Below are 12397 nucleotides of genomic sequence, written 5' to 3' on the forward strand. Positions count from 1 at the left end.
ACTGCTTCATTACCTGAAGGCAACATTTTTGCCTATTTTGTTCATAGCTGCATCCTCAACATTGTCCCCTGACATATAGGGGACGCTTAAAAAATATTTGAATGATAGATACTTTTATCTTTGTTTGACAGTAGAATATTTGAGTGTCTTAAGAGGTTAAGTTACTTGGCCCAGGATCACAGACCCTAGAATTGCCAAGATGGGTCTGGTACCCTGACATGCACTTAACTTACCATGTGCTGCTTTTTCTTGTTAAGTAAGGACAGTTATACATAACAGAGTTACTTTGAGGATGAAATGAATAATGCAAAGAAAAGCAGTTTGTAAATCCAAGTGTGCCCCCAAAAATGTGTCTTATCTAATTTATTAAGAACCCTAGCTTTTTATGTCTCTGTCATTTGGCAGCCCACTCAGAAGTTCTTTTGTATTCCTGGATTTTTATTTGGGAGTAGCCGATACTGCTGCCACTTCCACCAAATAACATTTTCTTCTTTTTTCTGCTCTTGGTGTGAGGAGAGAGAGAGAGAGAGAGTGTGTGTGTGTGTGTGTGTATCTTTTATCTGTCTGTAGCTGTGATCCCTTCTGCCTCCACACACCCACTGGCCTTCAGGTTGAGAGCTTTCCTGACCCCTGTAGCCTGTCGGTAGCAGGGAGCAGTGGAGCTGGCACCTGTGTGGCTGTCGTTGATGTATATGTTCCTGGGGAAGACACTTATGCCATCAGCAGGTGCTTCGCGGGTGTCAGGAGTCCTATCTTGCACAATTCTCCGGGCAGCCTGCCTGCCCCCTGCCTCCACTCTGCAGCAGACTGGAGTGAAGTGATCACAGACCCATTATGACTAAATACCAGGGACATAAAATGAAGCAAGCACACTTGATGAACCGCAGAGCTGCTGCTCTCAAGTGCAGAATTTATGTCTCCCTGGATCCAGGGCAGCGTCCCTGGGCTTATAGCATAAAGCATAGAATATTTTGGCCCTTCTAATGCTTCATGTTGTAACAACGACACAGCTACAAGAAGGGATGGTAGAGCTTTCCCCATATATACCCTTCTTGTTTGTTAATTTGTGTTCCTGATTTTGAAGTGGGAGAAGCATGCAGCCACTTAGAGAGCACCTTAAGCTGTTTTTTTTTCTGAAGACAGGAGAGCTTTGACACTTCAGAAAAGGAGAACAGCATTGAGAATAGGCTAGTGGTTGGCTGTCTGGGACTAGTTACTGTTCTCGCATGGGTTATACTGTGGGATGTAATTGACATGTGCAGGGACTTAGCATGGACTCCAGGTCTGGTCATGCTGTTCTCAGTAGGTACCCCTTCAACAGCCTGTGACATCCTTGGCTCTCTCCGTGCTGTTGGCCCTGGGCAGTGTAGGAGTGGGTGGAGAGAGTTGCACTTTTCCTGGGGGCTGTCAGAGCAGCCTGGCCCACACTGAGAACTCAAGCAGGATGTGATGCATCTTTTAACCTAGAACGACTGCCCAGCCCTGCAGCAGCACCTTCCAGGCATCAGGGCTAGCCTGATTGTAAGCAACAGACTTTACTTGCTGCCAAATGAGACATACCAAGAGGGCCTGTGTTCCTCTCACACTCCTCCCTGTGTCCTCAGCTTCCAGAGCTGACAGCCAGGAACCAGGCATGGACTCTCGATCTGCATCCCATTGATCCACATGCCTTGTAGGGAATAGCCTGGACTCCCAGAAGCAACTGCGTGGAGTGGGAGGAACACAGTTTCTGAGCCAGACAGAGCTTAATTGGAATCCCAGCTGCACTATTGGCTTTCTAACCACCTGAGGCCTGCTCTAAGCCTCTGTTCCCTTTTCTGCAAAATGGGGATGAAGGCTGCTGTGAGGCTTGCGTGTTGTGGAGGGCTTCAGTGCAGTCGCCTGACAGGTACTGAGCATTCAGGAAGTGGTAGCTGCTGTTCTTATTTGTGGGGTGGCTGGGAGGCACTGTGGGGTTACACAGAGAGGATAGATGGGCTTTGAAATGAGGTCTAAGTTAAAACCCTCATTCAGTTGGTCATTCATTAAATATTTAATGAGTGCTTATTGCAGGTTTTATAGTGGAGTTGAGATTGTGCTTGTTCCCAGCAGTCTTTGATCTTGGGCAACAGTGTACTTTACTTAATCTCAGTTTCATCATTTAAATGGGGATAAAAATATCAATCTCGTATGATTGTGGTGGGAATGAAATAAGTATTTATAAATGGCAGCTAGCTAGTTTATTATTACATAATTTTCTATTCTAACCCAATGGTTAGTTGCCTAAGATGAACTGCTTGTCTTAAAATATTCCATCTTTGATATTCAGTCCAGCAGATGTTTGTTGAGCACCTGTTACATAAAAGGCATCATGCCAGCCCAGGAGAATATTATTACCAGCAAGGCACATTTGCAGTCCCTGAGAAGTGGAGACGTCAGAGGCTCCAGCCAGCTAGGCAGTAGCTGCCAGTCAGCACTGCTGTCAAGGTATAAACCAAGTGCTGATTTAGCACCAAGGAGGTGGCTGTTGCTTCTGCCTGGAGGAGGTGGCGAAGGCCACGTGTGCTGGTTATCCAAGGATGAGAGACTGCGCATGTGGATGACAATGTAAGGAAAAGGGCATTCCAGCAGAGATGCTCCATCAGCAAAGGCAGGGAGGTGCGAGCCCATGGGGATGCTCGAATGTGGTGGCAGTAGTGGGTCATTTGGGTGTGGTGATGCTGGAAAGAGTGAATGGGGCTGGGCTGTGAAGGCTTAGGGAGTTCTCAGCATTGTGGGCTGAGCCTATGATGTGGAAAGCTTACAGGAGGGCAGGGTGAGCCCCTGACTGTATGGCGCAAGCTGTCCAGTAAAAGTATAATGCAAGCTACTCACGGAATTTAGAACTTTTCTAGTAGCCACATTAAAACAGAAAAAAGAAAACAGGTAAAACTGATTTTAATAATAGATTTTATTTAACCCAGTATGTTCAGAATATTATTTCTGCATGTAATCAGCATGAATAACTTTGAATGAGATATTTGTCATTCTTTCTTGTATTTTATACCATAGCACAGCTGATTTTGGACCACAGCCATATTACAAGTGTTCAACACGTGGCTGGTGGCTGCTGCCTTGGGCTGCACATGGTTAGCAGGTCTGGGGTGACGGGAGTTGGAGTGATCTTCGTTGTCCTAAACCTTCCCCTGAGAGCCTAAACCAGCCTTCTCCCATCAAACCTTTGAACAGACCCGCCCAACAGCTGATTGGTAACTCAGGGAAAAGAGAAAAAACTGGGGGATTTTGTCATCCATGGGTCATATGATGAAAACAGTAGAATTCCCTGGTGCTTCCCAGATTCATGTACATCTCCACGGGACACACCTCCCTGGACAGCAAGTCACTGTGTACCATTCCTTGAGCCTCTGGTATGGCCTGTTCATCTACTACATATTCTGATAATACATTATTTCTAATTTTTCGATAGCTCTACAAAACAGGTTTCTTACCCATTTTACAGAGGAGGAGAGTCGGGACATGAGAGATTTATTACCTTGTCCAAGGTGGTTTAACCAGATGGGGCAGAGCTGAGGCACAAACCCGATTTCAAACCTGTGTTGCTACCTTTCCCTACTAGGATCTAACACTGTGTACATTATAATCTCCAAATCGGAAAAAAGTACCTATAAGAAGTTAGCATGTGTGCATACATGCATATCTTTATACACATAAGTAGGAAAAGATGGGAAAATTATAATCACAGAAACAAATCACAAACACTTCTGTGCTGAAGAATGTGTCCTGCTTTCCTCCTCTCTGCCTCTGGTCTCCTGCCCACACATGCTGGGGACCATTTGGAATGTTCCCATGCTGACCGGTTGCCGTGGGTGTGTGCTGGTGGGGGGTAGGGGCATAGTGGCCGGAGTTTCATTAGAATCATTAGAACTCAGGCATTTGTGAAGTTTCCGTTTCCCGGGCTATGGAAGCTAGAGGTGGGGCAGTGGCATTTGAGAAGCTGGAGGCTGCAGCTTCCATCCTGCCTGAGCTCCTTGCAAGGCAGAAGCCAGGCTGAGCATGTGAGCTTCATTTATTTCTTTCTGCAAGGGGCTGCTGAACCATGATGGGGGCACAAAGTGGATGAAGGACGGGAAGATAAATGGGGTGCACCCAGGAAGGTGGGGACTATCCAGGCTTCAGAGTCACAGATGTGGGTTTGACCTGTGACTCTGCCAGTCCTTTCTTTTGTGTCAGTGGCAGGATTCCTCGTGAAACTGGAGCAGTTGTTTTTAGGCAGAGCTCTTTCCAGTAGAAGGGACAGAGACCCCCTGGAGCCAGCTGAAGTTGAAAGAGGTGTTCATCTTATACAGAGACATGTCAGCATACCCTGAGGACAGGAGCCTGTGTAGAGCTGGGCCTCACAGGGGACTGGACTAGAAGGAGGAGAGCGTGGAGGAGGCTTCTTTTGTGGCCTCTCAGGGGTGCTGCTTCCGCCCCCAGGGCTCTCTCCCCCCTGGCTTTCCCGGTGACTACATCTGTGTGATTGTCCAACTTCAGTGTCCTTTCATGTCTCTTAGATTTTTGAAGTAGAGGCCAATTGGCCTGGCTTCTCCTCTAGGCAACCCCACATTTCAGGGGTCCTAGCAGATGTGCTTGAGCCAGCCCTGGCCAGGAGGCCGCCCTGTGCAGCCCCTGGGCCCAGAGCCATGGAGAGGCAGTCCTTAGCCCAGAGGGAGGCGGACATGGACAGTGCGCTGTGAAGGTTGCCTTTCCACCCTCCGAAGGTGACTGCATCTTGGTTTCTCTTTCCCCGAGCCTGCCTCCGAACTTCCCAGACTTTAAGCTGAAGCCCTCTCCTATTTCACTGAAAAAAACAGAAGCCTCTAGTCCCCCAGCCCACACAGTACAGAGCCACCTTGCTGCTCCAGTGCTATCTTTCTGCCTCCTCCTGTTGAGTTTGAAGGGTACTTTGCCTCTGAAAGGCAGGTCTGTCCCCTGGGCTTCTTGTCTTGCTCCTACAGAGGCCTCTTCTTTTTTCAGCGTCAGGGTTTTCTCCCATTCTCTTAGCCCCCTCAAACATCATTCTGTAGTTTCTCTTTATTATTTAAAGAAAAAGAAAGAAAAACCCTTTTGGCCACACACACACTTCCCACAGAACTTCAAAGCAGTTGTCTGCCCTGGTGATGTTTGGCACGTTGGCATGCAGAGAGACCCGTCATCACAAGCTACCGGAAGATGGAGGGGCTTACAGCAGAGTGTCGGCCAGCTCTGCACTGAGCACCTGCCACGGATGGGTTTTCCCTGGCCAAATGTTCTCGAGGAAGGAAGCAGTGTGTTCGCTTATGTTCTGGCACGAGTGCCTCTCTCTTCTGACAGTTGACCTTCTTCACTGTCTTGGTCCCCACGACGGCACATTCTCTTTTTCCTCACTCCTCTTCTCTGAGTACCCCCTGCTTGCTCTTCCCCTTCCTGCCCTATAGCTGTCAGAGGGCCTCGGGGCTCAGTCCAGGGCCCTTTCTCTGCCTGCCTTGGCCGTGATCTCTCTTAATCCAATAGTTGGTGACTTCTAAATATAGACCTTCAGCCCAGACCCAGCTCCGGACTCATTTATCCAATCGCCTTCTTGGTATTATTTCCGTGACATCATCTAAGGCATCCTCACATGCAGAGAGGTATACACAGAGCACTCAGTGCACTTCTTCATTCCGCCCTTCCCCAGTGCCCACTCCTCTCCATGCCCCTTCTTGCTCCTTAGGAGATGGAATCACCACCCACGTGGTGGCGCAAGCTCCAGACCTTGGATTCGTTCTTGCGTCCCTCTTTCCCTCACTTGCCATGTCCAGTCAGTCACTGGGGCCTGTCCCTTATACCTTCAGAGCATTACTCCATCCTCCTCTTCATCACCACTGACCCTCCCCATGTCCAAGCCACCACCAGCACCCCTGCTCCCAGACTGCTCCAGAGCTTCCCTTTGCATTCCCTCTCCATCCACTCCGCACTGACCAGCCAGAGGGAGTTTTCGGCATCTCCCTTCAGAAGGCCCTTCAGCACCTACTACTGTTGTTGAAATAATCCTGCCATGGCTTGCAGTGCCCCTGCTCCTCCCTCTCCTCCCTTCCCCAGAATCTGCCTCCTTCCTCTCCCTTCTCCGTAAGCCTTGCCCTGACTGGTTCAGGCCACTCTGCCTGGCTCAGGCCACTGTGCCCTCTGCCTGGTGCTCTTCCCAGCTTTTTTCCTGGCTTTTCCCTTTTCACCGTAGGGTCCCCTCCCCAGTTGTTATATCGGAGATGCTTTCCCTTGCTGCCCCAGGTCACAGGTGAGTGAGAGCAGAGGGCTGCCTCCTGAAGCCTCATGAAGCACCCAGGATTCACATGGGCATGTTTGCCCTTTAAATCCTGACCAGACTGCCCCAGCTCCAGCAGCTCGAGGCTTTTTTCCATGTCTCCAGGAACTTCTGAATGCATCTTACAAATGTTGAGAACTGGTCATCGCGGAGGCTGGTGCCTTTGAATGTCAACTGCACATATGTGGGTGGATGCAGACAGCAGCTTGAAGTGCAGGAGGGAAGTCAGGCCCAGCACTGCTAGCCAGACAGCCAGGGCATGGCTAGCCCCAGCCCCGGGATATCACCTGCCAGTCCTGTGAGGGATTTGGGAGAGACAGCAGTGGGCTCCGACAGGCCATTAGCTCCACAAGGAAATGGCCATGAATCAGAGTGCTGCTAATGCCTTCTTTTTTTTTTTTCCCATTTATTTATTTTATTGCATTTTAGGTTTTGGGGTACATGTGAAGAACATGCAAGATTGTTGCATAGGTACACACATGGCAGTGTGATTTGCTGCCTTCCTCCCCATCACCTACCTCTGGCATCTCTCCCCTTGCTATCTCTCCCCAGCTCCCCACCCCCCACCGTCCCTCCCCTGTTTCCTCCCAACTGACCCCAGTGTGTAGTGCTCTCCTCCCTGTGTCCGATTTTTTGTGTCTGTGTCAGAGAGAATGTGCTGCTGTTTGCAGCCTTGAACAGGAATGCTCTCCATTGCTCTGTTAGAAGCCATGGAGTGTTTACAAACTGGGTGACTGTTGGCAAGACATTTTTCCTCTTTGCGCCTTGGTTTCCTCCCTTCTATGATGGAGATAATAAATCCTGTCTGTTCAACTCACAGGGCCGTTGGGGTGCGTTCCAGGTCTTGGGATGTCAGCTAGCATGAATTCAGCATCCGCTCTGTGCCCAGCCTTGAGTTATACAGCTTCCTGTTCCATCCTTACCATGGTCCCGTGAAGGTGGGCAGTCAGGCTTAGAGGAGCTCAGTGCTCCCGTCCCCGGCTGCCCGGGTACCAGGTGGAGCTGTCTCAGCCTGTCGGTACCACATCCCTACAGGCGGGCAGAGCTCTGCGTACAGATGCATTTGCTTTCCAGATTCTGCAGTCATCCTTTAAGACAAGCTGTTCTCCTTGTTCAGATGATGGCGTGGTGGAGTTAAGTGACTTGCCCAAAGCCATTTAGCTTGTAAGTGATGCCCTGAATTTGAAGGCAAGTGTGTTTGGAAGTCCTTTGGAAGACTTGAAAAGGAGAATTGGTAGAGCCTGGGGTTCTTAAACCTTTCAGGCCTTAAGAAAGTAATAGTAGGTTTTTTTTTTTTTCTCTTTGTTCCTGATTCATGAAGGAAATTATACTGTTGCCAAGCGATGCTTCCCTTAATATTTGCTCTTGATTGGCGTTAATGCCATCCTGGCACTATAATATTTGTCGTCTCATACCTTGGCAAACTCTGCCTGATTGTGAATGATCCAAAAAAGGTTTTGGGGTCAAAATGGAATGAGAGGAATGGTAAAAGAGTAAGGATCCATCATAAAAAACAGGATGGTATCAATAAGACCTTTCCCAACTCAGAATCCACATTCTGCCACCTGCCACGGTCACTTAGGTGTAAATGTCACCTTCTTCCTCAAGAAGATGACAGGCCACCCACTACCTTGGGAAAAAACAGGGCAGACAGTATACAACATTGGTATACAGTGCTCTTCTGCTTCCAAGAACTGCTAACTCTGTGCTGGTCTCCCAGGATATTACAGTGGACATCTGCCCCACTCCTTCACTGTATTTAGAAAGTACTCTTCCCGATGTCCAAATTGGAAGGGTAGGCTGTGGGCATATGGGCCTGGGCTTGGCCAGTTGCACATGCATGGGAGCCGGTAATGCAGAAAGCCGGGTGGCGGTGAGTTCATGTGGAGAGTATGCCAGCAGCTACATCTAGTTTTTAGGGGCGGTCATGGTGGCTCGGCACGTCCCGCTCCAGTGCTGATGGGTGGTGACACAGGCTCTGGCATCCTCACACTGGGAGTGTGAGAGCTGGGCTCCAGTTACGGCAGCACAGCATAGTGTCCTGCCCATTTTCTGAGCTTCCTTCTTTGGCTTTTCTGGCAATCAGTGAGATGCCAAAGGCCTTTAAGTAAACTCAATTTAAATCAGCTGAAGTCTGTTTCATTTGCTTAAAGATAAGAATCCAACTTTATTTAATAGAGATGTTTCTCTGTAGTTTTCCAAAGGTTTTTATTCATTCCTCAGGCCCCTGAAAGTTCTAATTCACCTCTTAGGCACCTCGGCAAGCCACAGAATTCACACGAGAATCCCAGGTTGAGCAGGTAGCAGGACTGTGGGCTTAGCCGTCTCCCTTCAGTGTTATCGTGACTGAGGTCTCCATCATTCCCCCTAGACTGTGACTTCTGTGGGGACACAACTGAGTCCTTCGTCTCTATCCTCAGCTCCTTGAGCAATGCCTGGCACATGGTGGGTGCTTGGGAAGGTTTGGATGAATGGGCCAAGGAGAACCAACAAAGAGATGAGAGAGGTTGATGCCCTGGGCTCTCTGCAGCCTTAATGAGGCTGGCCTGGCTTGGGCAGAAGGGGCGCTGTGTGCCTGGAGACTGCAGGCTGCCTGCAGTTCCATGCTGGAGATTGGCTGGGGAGATCATGGAACTTAGAGCAGGAAAGCAAGTGGCTTGAGCCATGAAAGGGAGAGCCACTTCTCTGAGTGGAGGCGGCGTCGTTGGTGCTTCCCAATCCTTTCGCCTCGTGGCATGCACAGAACACAGTATTATTTGTCTGGTATCCAGGACCTTGTCCAGCTGCCCCTGGAGCAGAGGCCCCTCTCACAGCATACCGGCGACCCAGTGCCCACTACTTAGGGGGCTAATCCCAAGGGAACTTAGAGCCTGGTGTGGCCTCTGTTAGCCTCTTGTCATGTAAGTTGCAGATATTTTTCCTAGTTTTTGCCTTTAACTTTATGATTTCTTTTTTCTTCCACTTGGTTTATTCTTGACCGTCATGGTTCTTCCCCCTACAGGAGGTTCCAGCCTTGACAAGTGTGGCCCTTCCTGGAATCCCTCTGGACACACCCTCCTAGCATCCTCTAGGAAAGATGCGGCAGCTCAAAGGGAAGCCCAAGAAGGAGACCTCCAAGGACAAGAAAGAGCGGAAGCAAGCCATGCAGGAGGCCCGGCAGCAGATCACCACGGTGGTGCTGCCCACGCTGGCCGTGGTCGTGCTCTTGATCGTGGTGTTTGTGTACGTGGCCACACGCCCCACCATCACCGAGTGAGCCCTGCAGCTGGCCCGCAGACCCCATCGGCAGGGAGAGGAGGTGCGGGAGGGGGGAAGCAAACAAAAAATGGCTTTCATATTCAGAGATGTTCATGCTGCTGAGCTATAAGCAGGAGCACCCTGTCTTTTCTGATCTTTGACTTGATTAAAGTATCTCTGCTTTTCTTGGGAGGGAATAGGGGATGTTTTATCAGTGAATGTGCCATACACCTTATGGTCCACTTCATGTGCCTTTCAGACTTCAAAGCGTGTGTGTGTGTGTGTGTTTGTGTGTGTTTCTAAGTAGCTCCACCTGAAGAGGGGGGCGGAACCTCTGGGTCAGGAAGCAGCTGGAATCCGCACTCACCTCATTCCCATTGTTTGGATCATGCCTCTTTCCAGCACGTGTTCACAATCTCCAAAGGGACTGTATTCCTTCTCTGTGCTTAATGTGATTTGAAATATGTTGAATCAAAGTGAAATATTTATTTTTTGAATAAAGGAGATAATAGCCTTAAACTGGATGCTTATCATGTTTTGCAGGAGGTGCTGTCTGTGGGACTCCCCCTGCCCCCGGGTCTGCCCCTCTTCCCTCTCCCCTCCCCTTCCCTTTCTCCTGTGGCTCTCTCCACCTTCCCCAGCACTCCCTCTGCTCATCATTTGCGAGTAAAATTATGCTTTTTGATGATGATTTTAAGATGGAGAGGGACAGAAAGGATGGATTAATTGGCCTGCTTTATGAAGTGAGAGTTCTAATTGGAATATGACCACAGGTGATTTTTACCCCAGTTAGTTTTTCCTACTTTAATTCCATATGTTTGTGCAAACAGCAATACAGAGTGGTCCTGGAAGTAAAGGTCAGGCTTGATTTTGTTCTTAACCGAAAGGATGCAAATTGTTGGCATTCCAGCTGAGTTTTCAATGCAAATTGGCTGGAATGGTTGCCTGATTTTATTCTAACAGCACTGCTTATGCGGTCCTGCTTCCTGATGGAGCAGCCCCTTTTTGGAAGTCAGATTCATGGTTACTGTTCTGAGGGTGTCTGTTCTCCTGTCGTTGCTGATTATGGAGATTTGTGGGGAGAGAAGTGCTCTGCTAATCCTGGTGGCTGCGCAACTCGCTCACTGATGGCAGAGGCTGTTAGTGGAGATTTGGGGCTTCTTGGAGTGAGTCTCTCAGAAAGGACAAAGCAGCTATTGAAAGGAAAGACTTCTCTGGCTGATGCCTGGAGAGCCTGGACTCAGCAGGCTGACAGAGCTCTGCAGCCCGCTCCGTGAGCTGGTCTCAGAGAGACCTGGTACCTCCTCATGCTCGCTCAAGGGCCCATGGCCCTGGAAAGAGATTCGCTAAAATACTTACCAAATTCAGAGGCTGCTAGCATCAAGTCCTTCTAAGGTTTCTGTTTTCGTTTTATTTGGTTCTGTTATGAGCGTCAGTGCTTGCTGGTCTGAGAAAGACGGCAGGCCACTACCCCAAGGACTGGCTCATTCAGGGGCCGGAGGGAGGAGGAAGGTATCTGCGGCCATCCCTGTTTCTTGCAGCGGCCGCTGGGCGGCTGGCGAGTCCCCTTCCCAGGGCAGATGCTGTGAGAATGGATCAAGGACACTCCGCCCGCGCCAGCAGAAAGAGCCCAGTCTGCGTGTCTTGGAATTCGCTGATCTGCATTTAGTTCCCAGGCTACCACTCAGCATTGTGAATTACTTAACCCCACTGAATCTGTTTCCCTGTCTGTAAAGAACTGGTAAAGACACTTTTAGGAAGGTGAGCCCTCTAGTAGACAATAAGGCTTTTAGAACAAACGTGGGTTTTGTTGCAGATTTTGCTGCTGGAACCCCTTTGAGTCCACTTAGAGATTATCTTGCCTCATAGGATTGTAGGAAGGGCTAAGTTGAAATAGTGTATTTGTAAAGCCAAATCAAGTTACTCATAGTTACTATATAAACAAAAGTAGCTTGATATTTCACATGTATTTATGTCTCACACAGCCTCATGAGATATGTACGATTAGCGCTCAGTCTTAAAAATGAGGAAGCTGAGGCAGACCAGGAAACCTGTCCACGTCACATAACTAGTGAGTGGAGGAGCCTGGTTTGTTTATTCTTAAGCTTTTGTTATGACATGTTTTAAACATACACAAAAATATACGCAGCATGCCTCAGCAAACCCCACTACCCGGCCACCCCTGCCCGTCCATCTGTACTGCCCTCACATCCAGACACCTTCATGTGCACACATGCATTGGACTATTTGGAGCAAAACAGGAGGTGGGATTTTAAGCCCAGGCAGCCTGGCTCGAGTCCATGCTCTTCTTCATCATTAAAATCTTGTTGACTTTCAGTAAGTAATTTTCTGTACTCTCTGGTCTAAGGAAGCCTTGCCTGCCCAGGGTATTTGAACAGTCCTTACCTGGTCATGGTGAACAGCCTTTGATGCCGTCTTTAAACAAATGGGCTGAGAGTTTGGCCTGCCCTGTGGGCACTAACTCCACTCAGCCTCTGGTCTGTTGCTTAGTTAAAGAGGAGCCTCACCCGGTAGTCATAAGAGAAATACTTTTCCATTGGCTCCTTACTTAAAACATGTCAGTAGTGTTCTTGCTTAGGAGATTTGGCGTATGATGTGAAAAGAATATGATCTTTGGGAAATCGATATATTTGAATTCTACTTCAGATGCTTTCTAGCTGAATGACCTTACTCAGGCCCCATGACTGAAGCTTCACTTGCCTCACATCTGTGAAGTAGGGTTTATTATCTAGGGGATGTTGGGAGGATATATTGAAATATGAAAACGGCATACATTGTGCCTAGTACGTTATGGAGGCCCCATAAATGGCCATTCCCTTTTCGTCAGTGTGTTCAAAAACT

General features: G+C 48.9%; 1 protein-coding gene across 2 annotated transcripts in view; it reads left to right on the forward strand.

The window, feature by feature from the left end:
• Nucleotides 1-10054, forward strand: part of SMCO4 (single-pass membrane protein with coiled-coil domains 4) — a 67818-nt gene extending 57764 nt beyond the window's left edge. The window contains exons 3-4 of one of the 2 annotated variants that reach the window (XM_037727839.1): nt 2309-2586; nt 9300-9385. In XM_037727839.1, the coding sequence (XP_037583767.1) occupies nt 2309-2586; nt 9300-9315 (294 nt within the window). In that variant the 3' untranslated portion in view covers nt 9316-9385. Of the gene's footprint in view, nt 1-2308; nt 2587-9299 lie in introns of both variants that reach the window. The other variant, XM_017498425.2, reaches the window with a different exon arrangement.
• The last annotated feature ends 2343 nt before the right edge of the window (nt 10055-12397 follow it).

This window comes from Cebus imitator, unplaced genomic scaffold (assembly GCF_001604975.1).
Source record: "Cebus imitator isolate Cc_AM_T3 unplaced genomic scaffold, Cebus_imitator-1.0 Scaffold241, whole genome shotgun sequence".
NCBI lineage: Eukaryota > Metazoa > Chordata > Mammalia > Primates > Cebidae > Cebus > Cebus imitator.